The sequence below is a fragment of the Lepus europaeus genome, chromosome 4, assembly GCF_033115175.1.
Source record: "Lepus europaeus isolate LE1 chromosome 4, mLepTim1.pri, whole genome shotgun sequence".
NCBI lineage: Eukaryota > Metazoa > Chordata > Mammalia > Lagomorpha > Leporidae > Lepus > Lepus europaeus.
In genome coordinates, this window is record NC_084830.1 from 138,845,772 (window position 1) to 138,870,008 (window position 24,237).

The 24,237-nt window shown below is 47.6% G+C and overlaps 3 protein-coding genes across 3 annotated transcripts; all 3 read right to left on the reverse strand.

Moving 5' to 3' along the window:
* Positions 1-774: 774 nt before the first annotated feature.
* Positions 775-4,255, reverse strand: LOC133757970 (protocadherin beta-17-like). The gene has a single exon (XM_062188985.1). The coding sequence runs from the start codon at positions 3,822-3,824 to the stop codon at positions 1,335-1,337; it is 2,490 nt and encodes an 829-aa protein (XP_062044969.1). The 5' UTR covers positions 3,825-4,255; the 3' UTR covers positions 775-1,334.
* A 1,387-nt stretch (positions 4,256-5,642) lies between these two features.
* Positions 5,643-8,852, reverse strand: LOC133757971 (protocadherin beta-6-like). The gene has a single exon (XM_062188986.1). It carries the CDS (start codon positions 8,666-8,668, stop codon positions 6,197-6,199), a length of 2,472 nt encoding a protein of 823 aa, XP_062044970.1. The 5' UTR covers positions 8,669-8,852; the 3' UTR covers positions 5,643-6,196.
* An 11,145-nt stretch (positions 8,853-19,997) lies between these two features.
* On the reverse strand, positions 19,998-22,947 carry PCDHB5 (protocadherin beta 5). Its single transcript, XM_062188988.1, has one exon. It carries the CDS (start codon positions 22,751-22,753, stop codon positions 20,291-20,293), a length of 2,463 nt encoding a protein of 820 aa, XP_062044972.1. The 5' UTR covers positions 22,754-22,947; the 3' UTR covers positions 19,998-20,290.
* Between the last annotated feature and the right edge of the window lie 1,290 nt (positions 22,948-24,237).

The following is a 24,237-nucleotide window of genomic DNA, read 5'->3' on the forward strand; positions in this document are numbered from 1 at the left end:
TAACATCCTTTCTTCTTTGTATTCACTATATGTTTGAGCCATGTTACATACTATTATATTTACATTGAATTTTTATTGAAAAAGTGGAGAGACTCAAGTCTTCCATCTTTTGGTTCATCTTCCAAATGCCCGCCACAGCTGGGTCTGGGTCATGCCAACCTAGGATCCTGGAACACAATCCTAGTCTCCCACAAGGGTGGCAGGGACACAAATATTTGAGCCATCACTTGCTGCCTCCCAGGGTGTTGCATTAGCAAGAATCAGAAGTGGAGCTGGTACTCCAACCCAGGCACTCTGATATGGGTGTAGGAGTAGCAAACTGCATCTTAACTTCTGAACCAAATGCCTGCCTGTATATATTTTTTCTGAATATTTATTTATTTGAAAGGCAGAGCAACAGAGAGAGAAGAGAAGGGAGAGGGAGAAGGGGGAGAGAGAGATCCTCCACTCACTGGATCATTTCCTAAATGCTCACAGCAGTCAGGGCTGGACCAGGCAGAAGCCAGGAGCCCCAAAATCCACCCAGGTCTCCCATGCAGGTGTCTGGGATCTAAACACTTGTGGGACCACTCCCCACCACCCTAGGCATGCTAGCAGGAAGCTGGATCTTAGTTAGACAAGCCAGGACTCTGACACTCTTACATGGGACATAGGGTCCCAAGTGAAAAGCCTAATCAACCACACCATAGCATCTGTCCTCTATATATTATTTTTAAAGAATGAGAGTCATTATTTACATGCCAAAGCCATTTATTAAGAAAAAGTAGTCACAAGTCTACCAACACTTTTTCTATCCTTTTTCTTAATGTAACAGGAATTGAATCATTTAGAATAACAGATGTTCTACTGTTCAAAGAAATTACTCAATTTAGAAAACAACATCCAAATAGATACTGGTCCAGTTGAGGAAAGACAAGAGTGTATGGAAATGACAAAACAGAAATCCAACAATTTATATTACTAGAATTTTTGCATAAATGAAGATATTTTTAGAACTGAAAGCCATCATTTATAATAGCTCATGCTGATGCTACTCAGGAAGTCTAGAACACAGTTCTCTTAATCCTAACAATACAACGAACAAGCTCAAACAGCAGAAACTTGAAAACATCTGTGACTTCTGAAAATCTCACCGAAAGAAAATTCAGGAAACACGATTTCTCTTTGCATATGAGATGCACAACATAGGAAACATAAACTAAGTCAATAGGTTGAAATAGCTATATAACAGTAATCACTGTTTGAATGTGCACACTATTTATGGGAATGAAAAGGTTAGAGAATTCCAGGTTAGTGAATACCATGAATTATCACATGCTCTCAAAGTTAGATTCCTAACTAAACGCCAAATGATTCCTAAAGTTAGAGTCCTCCTCGGTGTTCATATCTGCGCTCTCTCCTAGGAAGTTAGAAAGTACTGGCTTCATGAACCTGAACTCCCCGGTCCCAGCGTCGCCCGTCAGGCGCACCTCATACTGGTAGCTGTGCGACAGCGTCCCGCCGCCGCTCACGTCCAGCAGCGGCCCCGGGAAGCGGCCCTCCCCACCCGCGCCGCCGCCAACGCCGCCGCCGCCAACGCCAAGCGCACACCCCGCCCCGCCACCCACCCCGCCCCCGCCCCCGCCCCCGCCCCCGCCGCACAGCCGCGCCGCCACCAGCGCCAGCACACTCAGCACCAGGAGCGACGACACCGCCGCCAGCGCCACCACCAGCTGCACCGTGAGCCAGTCGGGCCGCGCCGGCTCGGCCGCCGCCGCCGCGTCGGGCAGCGCCACGTAGGGCTGCGAGAAGCCGTCCACCAGCAGCACGTGCAGCGTGACGCTGGCCGACAGCGGCGGCTCGCCGTGGTCCCGCACCAGCACCAGCAGCCGCTGCCGGGCCGCGTCGCGCTCGCTCAGCGGCCGCGCCGTGCGCACCTCGCCGCTGTGCGCCCACACGCCGAACAGCCCGGGCTCCGTGGCCTTGAGCAGCTCGAACGACAGCCAGGCGTTCTGGCCCGCGTCGCCGTCCACCGCCACCACCTTGCTCACCAGGTAGCCCGCGTCGGCCGCGCGCGGCACCAGCTCGGGGCAGGCGGCCGAGCCGTTGGCCGGCGGGTACAGCACGGCCGGCGCGTGGTCGTTGGCGTCCAGCAGCTGCACGCGCACGCGCGCCTCGCTGCTCAGCGCCGGGGAGCCGCGGTCGGCGGCGCGCACGCCGAACTCGAAGGCGCGCAGGGCCTCGTAGTCGAGCGCGCGCAGCGCGTACAGCTGCCCGCTGTCCGCGTGCACTGACACGAGCGCCGCCACGTCGGGCTGCGGCGGCTGGGGCGGCTGCGGCTGAGGCTGCGGCTGCTGCTGGGGCGGCGGCGGCAGCAGCGAGTAGGTGAGCTGCGCGTTGGCGCCCGCGTCCCTGTCGCTGGCGCTCACGGAGCCGATGAGCAGCCCGGGGCTGTTGTTCTCGCGCACCAGCAGGGTGTAGGCGGCCTGGCTGAAGACTGGGGCGTTGTCGTTCACGTCGGACACCTGCACCGCGACGTGGTGCCGGGTCGTCAGCCTGGGCGTGCCCAGGTCGGACACGGTGATGGTGATGTTGTACTCGGCCCTGGCCTCCCTGTCCAGCGCTCCTTCGGTTACCAGGGTGTAGAAATTTTCTAAGGTCGGTTTCAGAATAAAGGGGAGATCTTCTTCAATGGAGCACACCATTTTTCCATTGTCTCCTGAGTCTGGATCTGATATTCCAAACACAGCGACCACGGTTTGCGGGGAGTTTTCGGGGATGTCCGTGGTGAGTACTGACATGGTCAGCTCGGGGGCGTTGTCATTCACGTCTATCACGTCTATGGCCACAGTGCATTTTCCTGAAAGACCTCCGCCGTCTGAGGCTTCAATTTCCATTCGGTAAGACCGAGTTTCCTCAAAATCCAGTAGTCTCTTTAATCTGATTTCTCCTGTGGCTGTATTTATTTCAAAGGCCTGCATGATTTGATTTGAGGATTGAAAAAATGAGTAGGAGAGCTCGCCGTATGTCCCAGCGTCCACGTCTCTAGCGGACACAGTGGTAATGAGGGCACCTATGGGGCTGTTCTCTGGGACTTGCACATGGTGCAGCTGCTGAGCAAACTCGGGGGCGTTATCATTGACGTCTAGGACTAGGATGAGGACCTGCGAAGTCCCCGTCCTGGGCGGTGACCCGCCGTCCAGCGCTGTGAGGGTTAACCTGAACTCTGGCTGCACCTCCCTGTCCAGCGCTTTGTACAGCTCCAGCTCGGGGTATTTCCGGCCATCGCTGTGATTGCGGGTGAAAAGGTGGAAATGGGAATTGGTGCTGATTGTGTAGGTCTGAACCGTGTTGCTCCCCACATCCGGATCTTGAGCTATTTTCAAAGGAAACAGAGACCCAGGGTGGCTGCTTTCCAAGATTTTGAGGAGGGTTTCATTTTCTAAGAATTCTGGAGCATGATCATTTACATCTTGCAGCTGTAGTTCACCTTGAATAAACTGCACTGGGTTTTTCAGCAACACCTGGAAGTGCAGTATACATGGATCCGTGTCACCACACAACTCCTCCCGGTCCATTTGTTCTTTGACGAGCAAATTTCCACTCTTCGGTTCCAGCTGCAAGTGCTGTTTGTTCCCTTTGGAAAGAATCCGGGCGCCCCGCGCGGCCAGCTCCCCTTCTCCCAGCCCCAGATCTTTTGCTAGGTTGGCCACGAAAGAGCCACTCTCCCTCTCTTCCAGAACAGAATACTTCAGGGTCGCGCTGCCCGCCCCCCACAACAGTAATAAGAACGTAATGGCGGTCACTTGCCTTTTCTGCAGTGCTTCGGGGAGCGTCGTCGCCATCTTCCTCAGGGTCCAAAGGCGCAGTCTTTAATCACCACAAATGCTCTAAGCCAGCTCGATTAAATGTAGTGATCTGGAGTTGCTCTCCTTGACGAGGTAAGAATAGCTACCTCTCTGAAGCCTTCTGTCTCCTGTAGTGTAAAATGTTTCCTTTTCAAGCTCCCAGACTGTTCAGCTTTTAAGGAGGCACGGATTCTGCATCGTTTTTTCATTTTCTTAGCTTGCAGCGCCACCAAGCGTTCTGCTTTACAACCTCAGATAATTTTCGTTTCAAAGCACGTTTGTAACAGCTGAAATGCATTGTGGCTTAACAGGTCACAGCAGGTTATAACCCCCCCTTCTCCTACCTGTTCCGTAGTCCTGTTCAGGTAACAAACAGTAGTTGTGAAATCAGAAGTGTTACCCATGTCTGTATTCACTTTCTTTATAAATGTACACATTCAGTACATAAAATGCTGCTGAGATAAATTTGTATTCACTGAATAAGTATCTGTGCCGGCACTCTTTTAGCTTCTTGAGATAACGCAGGTAAATACCACACAAAAATCCTTGCTCTTGGAGAGTTTACATTTTTATTACAAAAATGCTGATCTGTTTTTGTTAGACAAATTTATGGATTTTAAAATTCTACTCACAAATTGTAATGTGCTTTTACTTCCGAAATAAATTTTAAGTGTGATTTCTTGTCAGTCTTTGGGCTATGTAACCCTTGGAAATATTTTTTTCTTTATAAATTCAATGTGTGTAATGCCCAGTGAAGGTGAGGGAAAATAACCATTTGTTTTATTAGAAACCAGGTAAGCTCAGAATCCAGGCAACGTCTTTTCTACAAACATGAAGAAGATAAAAGAATCAAAACTACACTTTCTGAGGAAGGATTTGACCGATGTGCACTGGATTGGGGGCCCATCCCTCTGTATATCCTCTGGGACTATGAGGAAGGGGTTATGGAAGATCCTCAGTGCTCCCACTGAAATGGGCTGGAGTGGGAACAGTGGAGAAAGCAGCCCCCCCCCCCCAAGAAGGAGAATCCTATTCCAAGGAACACAGCAAATATCTGAGAAAGCAGAACAGTAACCAGCTGGTAGCCATCCATGTCAGTTCACTTATTTGGCCACAAAACACAGCCAAATATACTTTAGATAGTCCTAGTTCCATTTTAATTAAATACGAAAATAAAAATTCACTCAATTATCATGTGAATATAAACTGCCTGCTCTTGAAAGGAAGTTAGAGTTTTTTTCATAAAATATGGCAAATATCACCTACACAAATGACCAAACTTGGGCTAAACTGCAAGAGTAAATAATTTGTGTTAATTACAGACAGATGAAGCTTACACAGCACAAGAAGGAAAAATCTTACACTGATAAATGGCCACTAAATCTGACTTAGATCTTGGCAGATAGCAGTCCTAGAAGCTTGAGGAAGCAAGAGAAAGAGTATGAAAAATCGAAGTTGACAAAACAATACCTTTGAGTTTTCCTATTTTTAAACAAAGACAAGGAGACAAATGTCTTCTCAAGCATTCTATGTTTTGTAATAAACGGTGAGTGGAAGAGTGTTTTCTGTTTTGAAGGGAAACATAACTGATTTAACTAGTAATAAAAGGGGATGTGGAAAGTTCTTGGGAAAATGGAGTTGAATGACAACTTTATTTTCTGCAAAAAATATTGAAATCTATGCATTATTTCTTCATAATATGAATTTTCATGAAATTTTAAAATAAACTTTCTATTTAATAATTTCAATAGTGTTTTAATATAACAACATTAGCATTTCTAGACTCATAGGAAATGCAAAATTTTCATTCAGCTAATATTTATTCGACAGTTACAATTGACATTGTGTTTCTTCAAAAGACCATCATGTTTTCAAATGAAGTTCACAGTAATGTTTATATTATAGAAATATACGCTACTACCATATACATATAGCTGTGAAAGGTCCTGTGAGCTTTAGCCATCTTTAGTGCTGTTCACATGGAGAGGTTACCAGCAAGTTAACTTCTATTGGAAAATTAAGCTCAAATGCATTTTAAGAATATTCCAATATAGCAGTACTGAAACAACTGTAGCCAACTGTTAGAAAAACACTCTCAAAAAAGCAATTTGGAACATTCCCTAAAAGGTGACAATTTCAAATTTTTTAACTTGTGCAAAAAATGTTAGCTTTTTAAGTTGTCAAAAACAGAGAAGTGGGAGTACTTTAAAACTATAAAATACAATTAGAGAAAAACTGTGTACCCCTAGCATCTTTGTAAAACCTTGACCCTAAAATGGTAGTAAAATAAGCAAGACAGAGAACCATCAATTAACATGCATCAACAAGTAACTTAAAAAGACGTTTCTAGACAAGGTTTAGTAGAATACTTAACTGAATGGGAAGCTGTTCCGAATGCTGAGACGTTCCTCCACGTCGCTCCCAGAGAGCTGCGGAGGGAAGTTGGGGCTAATGGGCTTCATGAACTTGAACTCCCCGGTCCCAGCGTCGCCCGTCAGGCGCACCTCGTACTGGTAGCTGTGCGACAGCGTCCCGCCGCCGCTCACGTCCAGCAGCGGCCCCGGGAAGCGGCCCTCCCCACCCGCGCCGCCGCCAACGCCGCCGCCGCCAACGCCAAGCGCACACCCCGCCCCGACACCCACCCCGCCCCCGCCCCCGCCCCCGCCGCACAGCCGCGCCGCCACCAGCGCCAGCACACTCAGCACCAGGAGCGACGACACCGCCGCCAGCGCCACCACCAGCTGCACCGTGAGCCAGTCGGGCCGCGCCGGCTCGGCCGCCGCCGCCGCGTCGGGCAGCGCCACGTAGGGCTGCGAGAAGCCGTCCACCAGCAGCACGTGCAGCGTCACGCTGGCCGACAGCGGCGGCTCGCCGTGGTCCCGCACCAGCACCAGCAGCCGCTGCCGGGCCGCGTCGCGCTCGCTCAGCGGCCGCGCCGTGCGCACCTCGCCGCTGTGCGCCCACACGCCGAACAGCCCGGGCTCCGTGGCCTTGAGCAGCTCGAACGACAGCCAGGCGTTCTGGCCCGCGTCGCCGTCCACCGCCACCACCTTGCTCACCAGGTAGCCCGCGTCGGCCGCGCGCGGCACCAGCTCGGGGCAGGCGGCCGAGCCGTTGGCCGGCGGGTACAGCACGGCCGGCGCGTGGTCGTTGGCGTCCAGCAGCTGCACGCGCACGCGCGCCTCGCTGCTCAGCGCCGGGGAGCCGCGGTCGGCGGCGCGCACGCCGAACTCGAAGGCGCGCAGGGCCTCGTAGTCGAGCGCGCGCAGCGCGTACAGCTGCCCGCTGTCCGCGTGCACTGACACGAGCGCCGCCACGTCGGGCTGCGGCGGCTGGGGCGGCTGCGGCTGCGGTTCCTGCTGGGGCGGCGGCGGCAGCAGCGAGTAGGTGAGCTGCGCGTTGGCGCCCGCGTCCCTGTCGCTGGCGCTCACGGAGCCGATGAGCAGCCCGGGGCTGTTGTTCTCGCGCACCAGCAGGGTGTAGGCGGCCTGGCTGAAGACTGGGGCGTTGTCGTTCACGTCGGACACCTGCACCGCGACGTGGTGCCGGGTCGTCAGCCTGGGCGTGCCCAGGTCGGACACGGTGATGGTGATGTTGTACTCGGCCCTGGCCTCCCTGTCCAGCGCTCCATCGGTTACCAGGGTGTAGAAGTTCTCCACGGATGGCTTTAGGAGGAAGGGGAGATTATCATCTATAGAACAAACGACGTCTTGGTTGTGTCCGGAGTCTGCGTCTGAAACACTGAACACTGCCACTATGACCTCTGGCGAATTTTCAGGGATGGGGCTGGTGAGTGAGGACAGGGTCAGCTCGGGGGCGTTGTCATTCACATCCAGGACTTTGACGATTAAGGAGCATTTCCCTGTCAGGCCCCCACCGTCTGTGGCCTCAATATCCACATGATGAATTCGAGATTCCTCAAAATCCAAAGTCTGTCTCAGCCGAACTTCTCCTGTGATTTCGTTTATTTCAAAGGGTTGGTTGACGTCATCTACCTGAAATAGCGCATAAGACACCTCCCCAAAGGGTCCTGCATCCGAATCCCTCGCTGAAACAGCAATAACGCGAGAGCCCAGGGGGCTGTTCTCAGGCACCTGTGCCTCATAGCGCTCCTGAGCGAACTGCGGGGTGTTGTCATTGATGTCCAACACCAGTACCTTGATCTTCGTGGTCCCTGACCGGGGTGGAGATCCACCATCCAGCGCCGTGAGGGTCAGTCCGAGCTGGGGCTGTTCCTCACGGTCCAACGCTTTGTCTAGCACCAGCTCGGGGAACCTCCTGCCGTCACTGCGATTGCGGGTGACAACGTGGAAGTGAGCATTGGAGCTGATGGTGTAGCTCTGGAGGCCGTTGCTGCCGCTGTCTAAATCCTGTGCCATTTTCAAAGGGAATACCTTTCCTGGCACAGTAATTTCTGATATTTTCAGGACCATTTCTCTGGCAGGGAACTCCGGGGCGTGGTCATTTATATCTCTGACCCGCAAGGCAGCCTGAAAAAACTGCAGAGGGTTCTCCAGCAGCACTTGGAAAGGCAGCACGCAGGGCTCAGCGGAGCCACACAGCTCCTCCCGGTCCAGTTTCTCGTTTAGCAGCAAATCATGGGTCTGCGGGTCAAGCTGCAGAAGCTGTCTGTTCCCCTTGAAAACAACCCGGGCGCCCCGTGCCGCCAGCTCTCCCATTCTAAGCCCCAGGTCCTTTGTCAAGTTGGCCACAAACGTGCCACTCTCTGACTCTTCCAGTACGGAATACTGCATGGATTCTGAGCCCACCTCCCACAAAAGCAACAATACCACGAGGAGTGCCACTTGCCTTTTCTTGTGCTGCGCTTTTGTTTCCGCCATCTCTGTTGTCACGCCGGAATCCAGAGGAGGAATCCTTCCCAGCTCCTAATCACCACGACCACGCAAGACCCTCTGCAATGTCTGTGCTGTCGACTTTTGATTCGATTCTTACGCGTCCGGCGACAACTGCCTCCCCGGACGCGCCTAGCTTGGCTTTAGCTGGATTGCCTTCTGCGTTTTTACCTCAGCTTCTGGGTGAAATGGAGTCCGCGGAAGCGTTCCAGCGTTCCAGTTTTCATTCATTCTCTTAGCCTGCATCGCCACCATGCGGTCAAGCTAGTAACTTCAGGGGGTGTTTTCAGGTCAACACCATTTCCCACTGCATCTTAGGCTGGTGTGTGAGCCACATGCATAAAAAATTACCGGGGAGCCCTGTCGTTGCCCTTGGGATTTGGTGTTGCTTTTGAAGCCGATTCCTGGGCTCCCTCCAGTTCTGGAATGTAATTCTCTGGTGCTTCCTCTGAGAATCTGCACTTCAATCTGTCTCCTGAAGTGATTCTTATGCATAAGCGGTGTTTAAGAACCATTCCCTCAGGCAAGGTAAACTTCCTATAATCAATTGTTTCCTTAGCAGTGCAATTTACATCTGAGAAGCAGTTGCATTTGTGAGTCCCAGAGATACATTCTATAATTGTCCCCAAAACACATCAACAAGCTATACAAAATGTAAAAGTTGGTTAGCAACCTTAATGTAAAACAAACAGCAAATTCTCTAAGTCACAGGACTCATGAATGCCTGAGCAACAGACTTACTTTGTCATGCAGTTATGCCTACGCAGGAGAGGGAACCATTGGGCTACTTGCAGGAGAATGGAGATCAAGAGATACCCCTGAGAGAATTATCTATTCTAAGCAAATCAAGCTATTTAAATGGGGATCTAAGAGTAACCAAGTGTTACTCATCATAAGCATTTTGGGATTCCACTTCATTTTTGTATGGGTACATTTGGTCATGGTTCAGGTTTGTGCATTGTATTCGATTTTTTGTTGAATTACACTCTTTAATTAAGGTCAAAATATATTACCCTGTTTTAAGAACGTGATGTAATGCAGAAAAATAAGCATTCAAAAATCACCTCCATGATCCTTTCACAGCAGAGGACACCAAATCCTTTATTAATACGGGCAGATAACCTGATTTGAAACGATGACTGGGGCCGGAGCTGTGGCATAGTTGGCATGCCATATGGACTCCAATTAGTGTTCCAGCTGCTCCTCTTCCAGTCCACTCTCTCTTTGTGGCCTGGGAAAGCAGTGGAAGATGGCCCAGGTGCTTGGGACCTGTACCGTGTGGGAGACCCAGAAGAAGCTCCAGGCTCCTGGCATCGGAACAGCTCAGTTATGGCTGTTGCAGCCATTTGGGAAGTGAACCAGTGGATGGAAGATCTCTCTCTCTCTCCCTCTGCCTCTGTCTCTTTATAAATAAATAATTTGGCTTTGGTGTTCCTTTTCAAATAAATAAATCTTTATAAAAAAAGACCTTCTTTCTCTGCTTCCCTAACTCTACCTCTCAAATAAATAAAAATCTTTAAAAATGAGGTGACTGACAATTTGGTGAATGACATCAATTATGGAACACTATGGCTCTATCCATTCCTATCTCACCAGTTTCTGATTAACTGGAAAATGGATCTGTAAATAACATGTGGCTGAGTGCACACATAAGAAAACAAAATAGGCCAAACAAAATTCATTTCAGAATTCACATTTATCAAGAGGTCAAATCAGTTGAGTTCAAGAAAAATTATCTTCAAGTAACATAGCCAAGAAGATGGAAGACCAAAAGTGAGTATTTTTCAAAATACTTCATCTCTAGGTAAAATAAATCTAAATCTAAAGTCTAAACAGCTTAGCTCATTTTGTAATTAAACACCACCTGAAAGGAGCTAGAGATGTGATTGGCCTCCAGGACTCACTTGGTAAATGTTACTGAGAACAGAGTCTTGAGGTTATGGATAACAAAATGAGCTGATGGAGCCAAACCAATAAACATCGTGCTTGGCTGGGTTTAGTGTCTTCTCTGAAACAGGCTGCTTCTAGCTCATTTCTAAATGTGTCCTTTATTTTTTTTTAATTGTATTTAGTTGAAAGGCAGAGTAACAGAGAGAGGTAGAAACAGAGGAGAGAGAGAGGTCGTCCATCTGCTAGTTCACGTTCCAAATGGCCAGGTGCAGGGACCCAAACACTTGGGCCATCCTCTGCTGCTTTCCCAGGCAGAAGCTGGATCTGAAGGGGAGCAGCAGGGACTTGCAGCGGCACCCATGAAGGATGCCCATGCTGCAGGCCAGGGCTTTAACGTGCTGTGCCACAGCACCTACCCCTAAATGTGTCCTCCTGAACTGACATCCTGAGTTCTAACTCCAACTTGATGGCATCCACAGCATCATTTATTTTCTCTCTTTGCCTACAGCACCACCAGGCATCCTCAAACACAAATTTTTAGTTATTTTTTTATTTTAAAGCAAATGTTATCAGCAATATAGTTTGGGTTAAACTCAATTTAGATCACTCAAATTCCTCTGAGAACACTGGTAGCTATGACAGAAAGAATATAATATTTCAACATACCCCAAAAATATATCAGTGGGGTATGTCAAGAATATACTTTTTTTGGGCCAGCACCATGGCTCACTAGGCTAATCCTCTACCTGCAGCGCTGGCACACCGAGTTCTAGTCCCAGTTGGGGCACCAGATTCTGTCCCACTTGCTCCTCTTCCAATCCAGCTCTCTGCTGTGGCCCGGGAGTGCAGTGGAGGATGGCCCAAGTGTTTATTTGAAAGTTTTACTTGAAATAGTTACAGAGAAAGAGGGAGAAACAGAGAGATCATCCATCCACTGGTTTGCTCCTCATGTGACTGCAATGGCCAGGGTTGGGGCAGGCTGAAGCCAGCAGCCATGAGCTTCATTTGGGTTTCCCCATGTATGGCACTGGCCAAAGCACTTGGGCCGTCTTCCACTGCATTTCCCAGGCCATTAACAGGGAGCTGGATTGGAAGTGGAGCAGCTGGGACTCAAACTAGCACCCATATGGGATGCCGACATTGCAGGTAGAGGATTTACCCACTATGAGACAACACTGGCCCCAATAGATATTTTAAACACTAATTTAGCAGGCTAATTACCATTGTCCTGAAATAGTGCTTTGATTGATAGAGGATTTTAAAGCATATAAAACTTCATTATTTTAAATTTCCATTCCTTTCATTTTATTTATGTATTTATTTTTAGAGATTTACTTATTTACTTGAAAGTCAGAGTTACACAGAGAAGGAGAAGCAGAGAGGGAGAGGTCTTCCATCTGCTGATTCACTCCCCAGATGGGCGCAACATCCAGAGCTGCGCTGATCTGAAGCCAGGAGTCAGAGCGTCCTCCAGGCCTCCCACATGGGTGCAGTGGCCCAAGGATTTAGGCCATCTTCTACTGTTTTCCCAGGCCATAGCAGAGAGCTGGATTAGAAGTGGAGCAGCTGGGTCTCAAACCAGCACCCATAAGGGATGCTGGCACTTCAGGCCAGGGCGTTAACCCACTGCACCACAGCACTGCCCCCCTCCCCCATTAAGTGCATTTTCAAAACTTCACTTGAGACTTCCTCTTTGACTCATGTATTATTTCGAAGTGTGACCTTTAGTTTCCAAGTGGAAGGTTTTCCTGTTGTCCTTCCATTATTGACTTTCGGTTTGATTGCATTGCCATTGAAGACTCACTTTTAAATTGAGATTTGTTCTGTGACCCAGGTGGTTTATTTTGTACATATTCCAGGAGCACTTGAGAAGAATGTGTATTCTGGTGTTGTCAGTTCTATGTTCCATAAATATCGGTTAGGTCCTTTTGGTGGATGAAGGTATCAGGTTCTTGCATATTCCCTACTGATTTTCTGTCTTGTTGTTTTATCAGTTGCTGAGAGAGTGTAGTTGAAGTCTCCAACTATAATTGTAGATTTGTGTTTCTTCAATGCATTCTGTCTGTTGTGCTTCCTATAACTTGCAGCTCTGTTATTTGGTGTTTAAATACTTAGAAGTGCTATGTTTCTTCCTTTATCATTCTACAGTGTTGTACTTTATCTACAGAAATATTCCCTGTCCTGCCTTCTACTTTGACATTTACATAATCACTCCTGTTTAATGTTTGTATGCTTTCCCATCTTTTTACTTTCAACCTCCCTATATGTGTGTGTGTATATATATATATATATATATACATACATATGATTTTATTTGTAGTTTCTTATAGACAATATGTTCTCAAGCCCATTCTAATATTTTTGGTTTTAATTGGTAAGTTTAACCATTTACATTTAATGTAATTATTCATATGGTAGAGATTAAACCTGACTTTTTGTTTTTGTTTTCTCTTTGCTCTAGGTTTCCCCCCCCCCTCTGGTTTTTCTAAGTTCCTGAGGGTTATTAGAACATTTCTCTAGAATTTCATTTTTTAAAAAATGTATTTGACAGGTGGAGTTATAGACTGAGAGAGAAAGAGACAGAAAGATCTTCCTTCTGTTGGTTCAACCCCCAAATGGCCGCTATGGCCGGCGCTGCGCCGATCTGAAGCCAGGAGCCAGACGCTTCCTCCCAGTGTCCCATGCGGGTGCAGGGGCCCAAGCACTTGGGCCATCCTCCACTGCCCTCCCAGGCCACAGCAGAGAGCTGGCCTGGAAGATGAGCAACCGGGACTAGAACCCAGCGCCCATATGGGATGCCGGCACTGCAGGTGGAGGATTAACCAAGTGAGCCATGGCACCTGCCCCCCTAGAATTTCATTTTAATTATAGAGTTTTTTAGAGTATCACTTGGTATAGCTTGTATAGTGGTTGTTCTAGGTTTCCTGTATGGTTGGAAAAATTCCTTTACCCACTCTTTCAGAGTAGGTTTAGAGGCAAGAAAATCTCCTGAAGGCGATGTTCACTGGATAGAGGGTCTCGCTGTGGCAGTTCTTGCCTTTCAGCACTGAGAACTAGTGTGCAACTTCCTTCTGACTTCCATGGTTGTGTCATTCAGATTGTTACTGCTTCAAGATATTTCCCTGATCTTAATTTTCCTGTGTTTGATTATGATGTCTCTTGGCATGGATTTCTTTGGGCTTATCCTCTTTGGTATTTGTTTCACTTTTTCATCCTTTAGGTCTATGTCTTTTGCCAAATCTGGAAAGTTTTCAGTGATTAGATTTTGAACTTTTCAGTCACACCTTCTTTCTTCTTTTCTCCCAGGCTCAAATGATGCAAATCTCAGAACTTCATTAAGGTCCCACAGGCCCCTGAGGCTTCATTGATTACTTTACAGTCTATTTTCTCCCTGTTGTTCAGGTTGGGTAATTTCTATTGTTCTAGATTCTAGTTCACTTGTTCTTTGTCCTCTCTGTGCTGCTACTGAGCCCACCCACTGAATTGTTTCAAATGTATTTTTATTTTCTAAGATTTCCACTGATGTTTTTATTTTTAAAGATTTATTTACATATTTGAAAGGAAGAGTGATGGGGGAGTGAGAAAGACAGATCCATCTTCTATCTGCTGGTTTACTCCCCAAATGGCCACAATGGCGAGGGTGGTCCAGGCCAGACAGGAGCTCAGAACTCCATCGGGGTCTCCCATGTGGGTGGCAGGGGCCCGAGTACTTGGGCCATGTTCTGCTGCCTTCCCAGGTGCATTGGCAGGGAGCTGGGTTGGAAGCAGAGCAGCCAGGACTCAAAGCATTCTGATATGGGTTGCTAGCTTCCCACCACTTCCTGCACCACAGTGCCGGCCCTCCACTGGTGTGTGTGTGTTTGTGTGTGTGTGTGTTTAAGATTTATTTATTTATTTGAGAGGCAGAGAGCAGAGAGAGAGAGAGGTCTTCCATCCACTGGTTCACTTCCCAAATGGCCACAACAGCTGAAGCTGTGCTGATCAGAAGCCAGGAGCTTCTTCCAGGACTCCTACACGGGTGCAGGTGCCCAAAGACTTGGGCCATCTTCTACTGCTTTCCCAGGCCATAGCAGAGAGCTGGATCAGAAGTGCAGCAGCTGGACGTGAACTGGCACCCATATGGGATGCTGGCACTACAGGCAGCAACTTTAGCCACTACAATCACAGCGCCAGCCCCCACTGGTGGTTTTATATCTTCTTCTTTTTTTTTTTTTTTTGCTGTGACTTTCTATTTCATTGCCTGGACTCTGTATTTTTTCATTTCTTTCAGTTATGTTCATAATTGCTTGTTGAAACATTTCATGAAATCTCTTTTCGAATCTTTGTCAGATAATTCTAACATCTCTGTTATCTTGATGCTGGAATATATTAATTGTCTATTGAACTCACTTTCAGATTTTCTTGATATGAAAAAAATAGTCCCTTCCTTGATGTGTATTCAGTCAAAAGGAATCTTACTTGAATGCATGCAGAGCTATACTGAAGAATGCTTATACCACCAGTGTCCATTTTAACAAAACTTTTAGAGCCATCAGAAAGTCAATCCATAGTAAAATTAATAGGAAGGTAAAAGTGTATTTATCAATGGATTACTATAAAGTTATATAAATAAATGAACTGTATTACCATTCATGAATTCAACACGACAAAGACTAAGTAAAAGAGAGCCCATATATGAAGCCATTTCTCTCTGCTACAAAGACAGACTACATTAGACAATATATATTTTAAAGAATATATGCATATCTGTTGAAATTACAGAGAATAACAAATTATTAATTTAAACTTTTAGGCTATAGCATGTTTTTTATTGAAATAAAGGAAGTTATGATGGAGCTACATGGGAACTTCCAAAATTTTGGCATTGACCTGATTCTTAAAATGGGTAATGGGTACATGGCCTATTATTTCACTAACAGTTATTTGAAAATTAATGGATATAGTATTGTATATACTTTTTGAATTTCTAATAAATTTTAAAAATATCATAAAGTAAAATAAAATAGGGAAGCAATTCCTGTGGAAATTGTCTGGATTCACATTCTGATTCTAGCACTTACTAGCTGGGGACCTTCTGAAATCCCAACTGCCAGTGTGATGATATTAGGAGATGGGGCCTATGGAAGGTAATTAAGTATGGAGGGTGGGTCCCTCATGAATAGGGTTGGGGTCCCTATAAAAGGGACCCAGATAGCTCTCTCACCCTCTGTGTGCCATGGAAGAACACAATGAGAAGTCAGCAGGCTGTATCTGCAAGGAGCCCTACAAGAATGCAGTCATCCTGGCACTCTGATTTTGGGTTTCCAGGCCCTAGGACTGTAAGAAATAAGTGCCTGCCCTGGTAAGCCACCAAATCTGTGGTACCTTGTTACTGCAGCCCGAACTAAATCAGCAGCCTGGGCAAGTTGCTTTACCTCTGTGTGTTCCAGATTGTTCGTATTGCAAATAGAAAATCAACTATACATTATTTCAAGGGTTAACTGAAGTATATATAAATAATTGTTAAAAATATTCAAATACATAGAAAGTATAATAATGAACTATAATATATAATAATGATTAATAATTATTATTTTCCCTCAAGAAAAATTTTCCCCAAAAAAATGCTTAAGACTCATTTCTAAATAAAAAAAAAATCTTCTGGTGAACACTAAGACATTTGCAAGGTTTTGGAATCTCAGCATAAAGCCTTTGACATTCCAGCATTGAAAGAACCATAGCCAATAAAAAGTTCCCTGCCTGCTCATCACAGTGCACCCTAAATTAAAGTCTGACATTTTGCAAACCTGGCCCTGCACTGCTTCACACAAGTACCCTGTGGGAATTTCTCCTTAGGGCAGAAGCCTTTGTGGAGACCACCTTATACAAGAGCAGAGATCTACACAGTTCTTCCTTACATGTGGACAGGTAAGCACAGCTCATCAGACAGGAAAATCAGAAACACTTACCAACAACCACAGCGAAAAGATAAAGAAAAATATGGACACTGTACTAAACAGATAATACTAGAAAATGCCAAGCAATACTATGGAAAAGGCATAATCAAGTCACAAAACATTCTTAGGTATTTAAATACACTCCCAAAATTAATAATTTGTTAGAAATACTAAAAAATGAGACTTGCCAGAATGTAGAGGAAAAGACAGAGATGTATGATAAAACAAATATAAGACACAATGGAGATACAATTCTGAATTGTCAATATCTGACAAGCTCAAGACTCAGAAAAGGATGGTAAAGCTAAGGATACAACTAAAAATCATTTTATTTGAAAGGGATGGAGAGAGGGAGGGAAGGAGGGTGGCGGGGAGAGGAGAGAGAGGAGAGAGAGGAGAGAGGAGAGAGAGAGAGAGAGTCTGCTCTATACTAGTTCACTACTCAAATGCCCACAACAGCCAGGATTAGGCTAGGAGCCAGAAATTCCATCAAGGTCTCCCATGTGGGTATCATGATCCAAAGAATTTGAGCCAACACCTGCTGCCTCTCATGGTGCACATTAACAGGAAGCCAGAATCAGGAGCAGAGCTGGGACTCAAACCCAGACACTACCATGGGAAGCAGGCGTCCTAGGTGACATCTTAAGTACTGCCAACCTAAATGGCATCTTAACCAAACGCCAACCCCAGAGATACAATTATGTAGGAAATAATGGTGGGAACAATTCCAGAGGTGAAAGGTATGAATTATTAGAACAACAGTACACTCAGTTTCTGGCAAAATGAATTTTAAAAAGATCATGATATTATGAAATTTAAGTCACCTCGAAGAAAGAGAAAATTCTGAAATCTGAGAGAGAAAGGGGAAGGCATATACATTTTATCAGTTTCTGAAATGGATCTATAGGCAACACAAGGAATTCTTAGCTATGGCTGCAGAACTGTAAAATGTCATCAAAATTTGGCCATTCAAACATAATTTAACTGAGAGAGGTTGGAAGGTTTAAAGGAGAAGCAGATATAAAGGTTATTCTTTTCATTCATGCAAAAAATTAAGTGAAAGTCTTATTAATTAAACAGTAATCACAGGTTTGTTTGACTACGGAACTACCCAAGAATAGTGATAAAGCTGGGTGTGAAGAATGGATGACCGCAGTTATTTTAAGTGAGGTGGGTACTCAATAATCCTAAAAGGAATTGGTGCTAAGTTTATGAAAAAAAAATACTGCATATGTTTTATAGGGCTGCCATCACAAACAGCACAGAACAGGAGGCTTAAACCAGCAGGGATTCTTCCTAGGGCTCTGGGGGCTGGAGGTCTCAGCAGGGTGCTGGCGGGGTTCCCTGCTCTGAGGCCTCTGTCCTTGCCTCACCACCTTCCTCTGGTGTCTGCACATGATCACTGCTGTGTGTGCCCATATCCTCCCACACTCCCTCTTCCTCACCTCCACTCCCACTCTCCTCTTTTTGTAAGTAATATTCGATTAAGACCCACTGCAACTACCCTCATTTTAATGTAGTTCTCTCTTTAAAGTTCCTGTCTCTGAGGTAGTAGAGGTTAGAGCATCAACATATTAACCTAGTTAGAGAGCACAATTCAGTCTTTGTTAACAACATATTCCTTAGTGATAAGGAAGTAAATAAAAAAGGGCTTTTATAAAGGTTTAAAAGTGATTTCCAATGAGATAAAATGAAAAAAAAGAGACAGTATCATATGCTGGCAAATGTGTGGAGGAAATTGTACATCCATTCACTGATGCAGTGGTGTGAGTACAACCATTTTGGAAAATTATTTCAAAATATCTTCGAGAGTGAACATGTACTGTATTTATTAAATAAGCAGCGATTGCCCCTGTAGATATATACCCAACAGAACCACATATCCACCTCCTGCCAAAGGATGTACAAGAATGTTCATAGGAGAATCATTCGTGACACCAAACCTTGCACCTACCCTAATATGCCTCTAAAGGATAATAAATTGTAGCACACTCATGCAGTGGCAACTATACAGCAACAAGAATGGAGGAACTAAAATGAAAAACTATTATGGATACACTTGATCAACATAGTGTTGAATGAAAGAAGCTGATGCAGAGTGGTCCTTACTCTATTATTCCATTTATATAAATTCAAAAGATGCAAACTAAACTGTGATATTGAAAGTTGGCAGAGGGGCTGGAGCTGTGGTACAGTGGGTTAACGCCCTGGCCTGAAGTGCCAGCATCCCATATGGGCGCTGGTTCTAGTCCCGGCTGCTCCACTTCTGATCCAGCTCTCTGCTATGGCCTGGGAAAGCAGTGGAAGATGGCCCAAGTCCTTGGGCCTCGCACCCACGTGGGAGACCCAGAAGAAGCTCCTGGCTCCTGGCTTTGGATCTGCACAGCTCTAGCTGTTGCAGCCAATTGGGGAGTGAACCAATGGATGGAAGACCTCTCTCTCTCTCTTTCTGCCTCTCCTCTCTCTGTGTAACACCAACTTTCAAACAAATAAATAAATCTTTTTTTAAAAAAAAGAAAGCATAATTGACAACTTGGGATGGTACTGATTGCAGAGTAACTTGTGTGGCAACAGGAGCACTCATAATGTTTCTTTTCTTCATCAGTCTACTGCCACCAGGCATGTTTATTTTGTGAAAGAAAGTATAGTAAACTGTACATTAAGGATTTATTCACTTTTCTGCATATATGCCATAATTGAATTAAAAAATAGTTTGGGGGCCAGTGTTGTGGCACAGTGTGTTAAGCCTCTGCCTGAGAAGCTGCCATCCCATATGAGCACCAGTTCAAGTCCCAGCCTCTCCACTTCCAACCCAGCTCCCTGCAAATGCTCCTGGGAAAGCAGCAGACCCCTGCCACGTACATGAGATTCTCAGATAGAGTTTCAGGCTCCTGGTTTCAGCCTGGCCTATCCAATGTGACCATTGGAGAGTGAACTACCAGATGGAAGATCTTTCACTCTCTTTCTGCTACTTTTTCAAACAACAAATTAAATATAGGGAAATAAAGTAGAGGATACTGAGCCTTTTTATTTGTTACTATTTATTTATTTATTTATTTGAAAGGCAAGGTGGGTGTGCTACAACCACTGGTTCAATTCCCAAATGCTTGTGACAGCCAGGGTTGGGCCAGCTGGAAGCCAGAAACCAGGAACTCAATCTAGGTCTCCCATGTGTCAAGGACTCAATAACCTGAACCATGACTACTGCACCAGCACCAGCACCACTACCAACCCCGCTGGGGGCGGGGAGCACTATCAGGAAGCTGGAAATAGGAGCTGAGCCAGGACTGGAACCCAGGCTTTCTGATATGAGATGCAGGCATCCTTGGCCGCAATATTACTGCTGCCAAACTTACACCGTCTTATCCTCTATTCTCACCTACTTGATTTGTTATCATAAGTATGCATTCCTATGAAAAAATGATGTGAAAAAAAATTTTTCAGCACCAAATACAAATAGAGTGAGATGAATCAGAATGGGTACACTATGTAGAAAATATAATTAATGTTTGACTTTATTAAGACAGTTCATCAGATTAAAGACCAAGGAAGAGGGAACATCTCAGGAAATCTACAGCATGCAGGGTGTGGAACGCCAATATGTAAATATATGCAAGGAAGTAGAAAGGAATTTTCCAAAATTGGAGAAGATAGACAGATCCATTACAGAGGGGAAAACAAAGCTACACTTGAAAGTGGATTTTTTTTTTCAGTGATATTCTCAACTCCTATGGCTGGGTAAGGTAGGGATAAAAGGCAGAAAACTTGCTTCATAATCAGTTCTCTAAGAGAATAAAAAGCTATTCCGGGAGGCAGAGTTTTCTCCTATTTGTTCTCCAACGATCTGGGGAGAGAGATTGGGATAAATCGGTTTCATGAACTTGAACTCCCCGGTCCCAGCGTCGCCCGTCAGGCGCACCTCGTACTGGTAGCTGTGCGACAGCGTCCCGCCGCCGCTCACGTCCAGCAGCGGCCCCGGGAAGCGGCCCTCGGCACCCGCGCCGCCGCCAACGCCGCCGCCAACGCCAAGCGCACACCCCGCCCCGCCACCCACCCCGCCCCCGCCGCACAGCCGCGCCGCCACCAGCGCCAGCACACTCAGCACCAGGAGCGACGACACCGCCGCCAGCGCCACCACCAGCTGCACCGTGAGCGAGTCGGGCCGCGCCGGCTCGGCCGCCGCCGCCGCGTCGGGCAGCGCCACGTAGGGCTGCGAGAAGCCGTCCACCAGCAGCACGTGCAGCGTGACGCTGGCCGACAGCGGCGGCTCGCCGTGGTCCCGCACCAGCACCAGCAGCCGCTGCCGGGCCGCGTCGCGCTCGCTCAGCGGCCGCGCCGTGCGCACCTCGCCGCTGTGCGCCCACACGCCGAACAGCCCGGGCTCCGTGGCCTTGAGCAGCTCGAACGACAGCCAGGCGTTCTGGCCCGCGTCGCCGTCCACCGCCACCACCTTGCTCACCAGGTAGCCCGCGTCGGCCGCGCGCGGCACCAGCTCGGGGCAGGCGGCCGAGCCGTTGGCCGGCGGGTACAGCACGGCCGGCGCGTGGTCGTTGGCGTCCAGCAGCTGCACGCGCACGCGCGCCTCGCTGCTCAGCGCCGGGGAGCCGCGGTCGGCGGCGCGCACGCCGAACTCGAAGGCGCGCAGGGCCTCGTAGTCGAGCGCGCGCAGCGCGTACAGCTGCCCGCTGTCCGCGTGCACCGACACGAGCGCCGCCACGTCGGGCTGCGGCTGCGGCTGGGGCGGCTGAGGCTGCGGCTGGGGCTGGGGCGGCGGCGGCAGCAGCGAGTAGGTGAGCTGCGCGTTGGCGCCCGCGTCCCTGTCGCTGGCGCTCACGGAGCCGATGAGCAGCCCGGGGCTGTTGTTCTCGCGCACCAGCAGGGTGTAGGCGGCCTGGCTGAAGACCGGGGCGTTGTCGTTCACGTCGGACACCTGCACCGCGACGTGGTGCCGGGTCGTCAGCCTGGGCGTGCCCAGGTCGGACACGGTGATGGTGATGTTGTACTCGGCCCTGGCCTCCCTGTCCAGCGCTCCATCCGTTACCAGGGTGTAGAAGTTCTCGAATGTGGGCTTTAAAAGGAAGGGAAGGTCGTTCTGGATGGAGCAAACCATCTTCCCGTTGTCTCCGGAGTCCGGATCAGAAACACTGAAAACGGCAACCACGGTCTCAGGCGAGTTTTCTGGGATGGCGCTGGTCAGCGTGGCCATGGTCAGTTCAGGCGCGTTGTCATTCACGTCCAGCACCTCTACAGCCACGGTGCATTTTCCTGATAGACCTCCTCCGTCTGTGGCAATAATTTCCACGCTGTAACCTCTAGTGGTCTCGAAATCCAACACCCCCTTCAGACGAATTTCTCCCGTGACCTCGTCTATTACAAAGGGCTGGGCACCCTCATCGCCTTGGAACAGAGCGTAGGCTACTCTACCGTACGCTCCTGCGTCCGAATCCCGGGCAGAGACCGCGACCACCGAGGAGCTCACGGGGCTGTCCTCTGGAACCTGCACCGCGTACAGCGGCTGTAAAAACTCGGGGGCGTTATCGTTGATGTCCACGACTTCGATGCGCACTGTGGCGGTCCCCGACCTGGGCGGAACCCCGCCGTCCAGCGCCGTGAGGACTAACACGACCTCGGGCTGCTCCTCTCGGTCCAGTGCCTTGTCCAGCACCAGCTCTGGGTGCTTTCTGCCGTCCCCGCGATTATGAGTGACGACATGAAATGTGGAGTTGGGACTGATGGTGTAGTTCTGAACAGTGTTGCTACCCGTGTCCAGGTCCTGGGCTGTTTTCAAAGGAAACACGGAGCCCGGCTGGGCGCTTTCGGGGATTTTCAGCAGGATCTCCCTCTCCAGGAACTCGGGGGAATGGTCATTTACATCTGTGAGCTGCAGCTCAGCTTGCAAAAACTGCACTGGGTTCTCCAGTAACAGTTGGAAACGCAAAATGCAGGGCTCTGTCGCCCCACACAGCACCTCCCGGTCCAGTTTTTCGCGGAGAAGCAAATCGCCAGTCTCTCTAGCAAGCTGCAAGAGCTTTTTGTTTCCTTTGTAATGGATTCGCGCGCCCCGAGCCGCCAGTTCTCCCACCCCTAGCCCCAGGTCCTCAGCCAGGTTGGCCACAAAATGGCCACTTTCTGTTTCTTCTGGAATGGAATATCTAAGTACATCAGCGCCAGCCTCCCACAACAGCAACAGTACGACAAGAAAGACAACTTGCCTTTTGTGTGGCGTTTTTGCGAGCGCAGTCTCCATTGTTCTGAGCTGGTCCAGAAGATGCAGTTTCTTCCACTCAGTACACCGGCCACCCAGATAGTTCGGTTACCCTCGAATTAGACCTTCCTCAGCGACTTGCACTGAAAACGAGGCTCTCTGAGCATCTCTCCCCTGGAGCTCACCCAAAACGCTTCCTTCTTTCAGAGAGCCTTCAGAGTTCTGATTCGCAGCTTAATGGCGACCTGGGTAACTGGAGAGCCGGTCGTGCACACTCGCAAGCCTGCAGCGCCACCAGGCGTCCTTAGTTACTATTGCATGTAACTTGTGCTATTTCGTTCCATGCAATGATTGCAAGATCACACAGTGAGAGCATGTGTGCTTCCCTTAAAAGCTTCCCAACTCTCTTCCAAAGTGGCCGCACCATTTCTGTTCTCACTAGCAGTGAACAGGAGTTGCTGTTGCGCCACATATTCGCTAGCATTTGCTGACATCAGTGTTTGGAATTTGGTCATTCTAATAGGGTACAGTATTTCCTTGTTATTTTAATTTGCATTTCCTTGAGGATGTAAGATGTGGAGCATCTTTTCATACGCTTATTTGCCAAATAAAAATCTTTGGTAAAGTGTTTACTAAGGTCTTTGGGCCATTTATAAAAATATTTTCTTTTTTATTTGAAAGGCAGAGTGACCCAGAGAAGCAGAGACAGAGATATCTTCCATGTGCTGGTTCACTTGTCAAATGCTAGGCCAGGTGGAGGCCAGGAGGTACTAATTCCTTCCAGGTCTCCCTCATGAGTGACAGGAACCCAAGTACTTGGTCAGGCCATCATCACTGTCTCCTAGGCAGATTATCAAGAAACTGATCAGAAGCCAGGACTTGAACCAGGCACTCCAACAGCATATCCAGATGTCCCAAGTGGAGCTTAGCCTGCTTCTCCGCACGGTTCTCCTCCTTGGTCCATTGTAAATGAAGTTGTTTGTTACCTTATTGCTGAGCTTTAATAGTTCTTGACCACATGTGTGTTTTGCAGATATCTGCTCTCAGCCAGTGGCTTGTCTTTGCATTCTCTTGCTAGAACCATGTATGGCAGGGCATAGAGTTGTAAGGGAGTTTAGCCTATCAATCCTTTCTCCTTTGGGTCATGCCTTTCTTGTGGTATCTCCAGTTTTTTTTATTTCTCTTCAAGATTTCTTTACTTTTGTCATTTTTTTCTGCATAAACTTTATATTCAGCTCATCGACTATTAAAAAGATAGCTGATAAAATTTTGTTAAGGATTTCATTGTGTTGATAGTTTGAGGACAAACTGATGTATTCCCAACATTGAATCTTCCAACTAGTAAATGCTGTATTTAGATTTTCATTTATTTTCTCAGTGTTTTACAGTTTTTAATGTAGAGTATTATGAATATTGTGTTAGATTTGTTCCTGGGTACTAAAACTATCATAACTTCTATATTTTATTTGTTGTCTTATTTCAGCAGTTACAACCTATAATAAAAAACTGAAGGAGTAAAGGTGAGC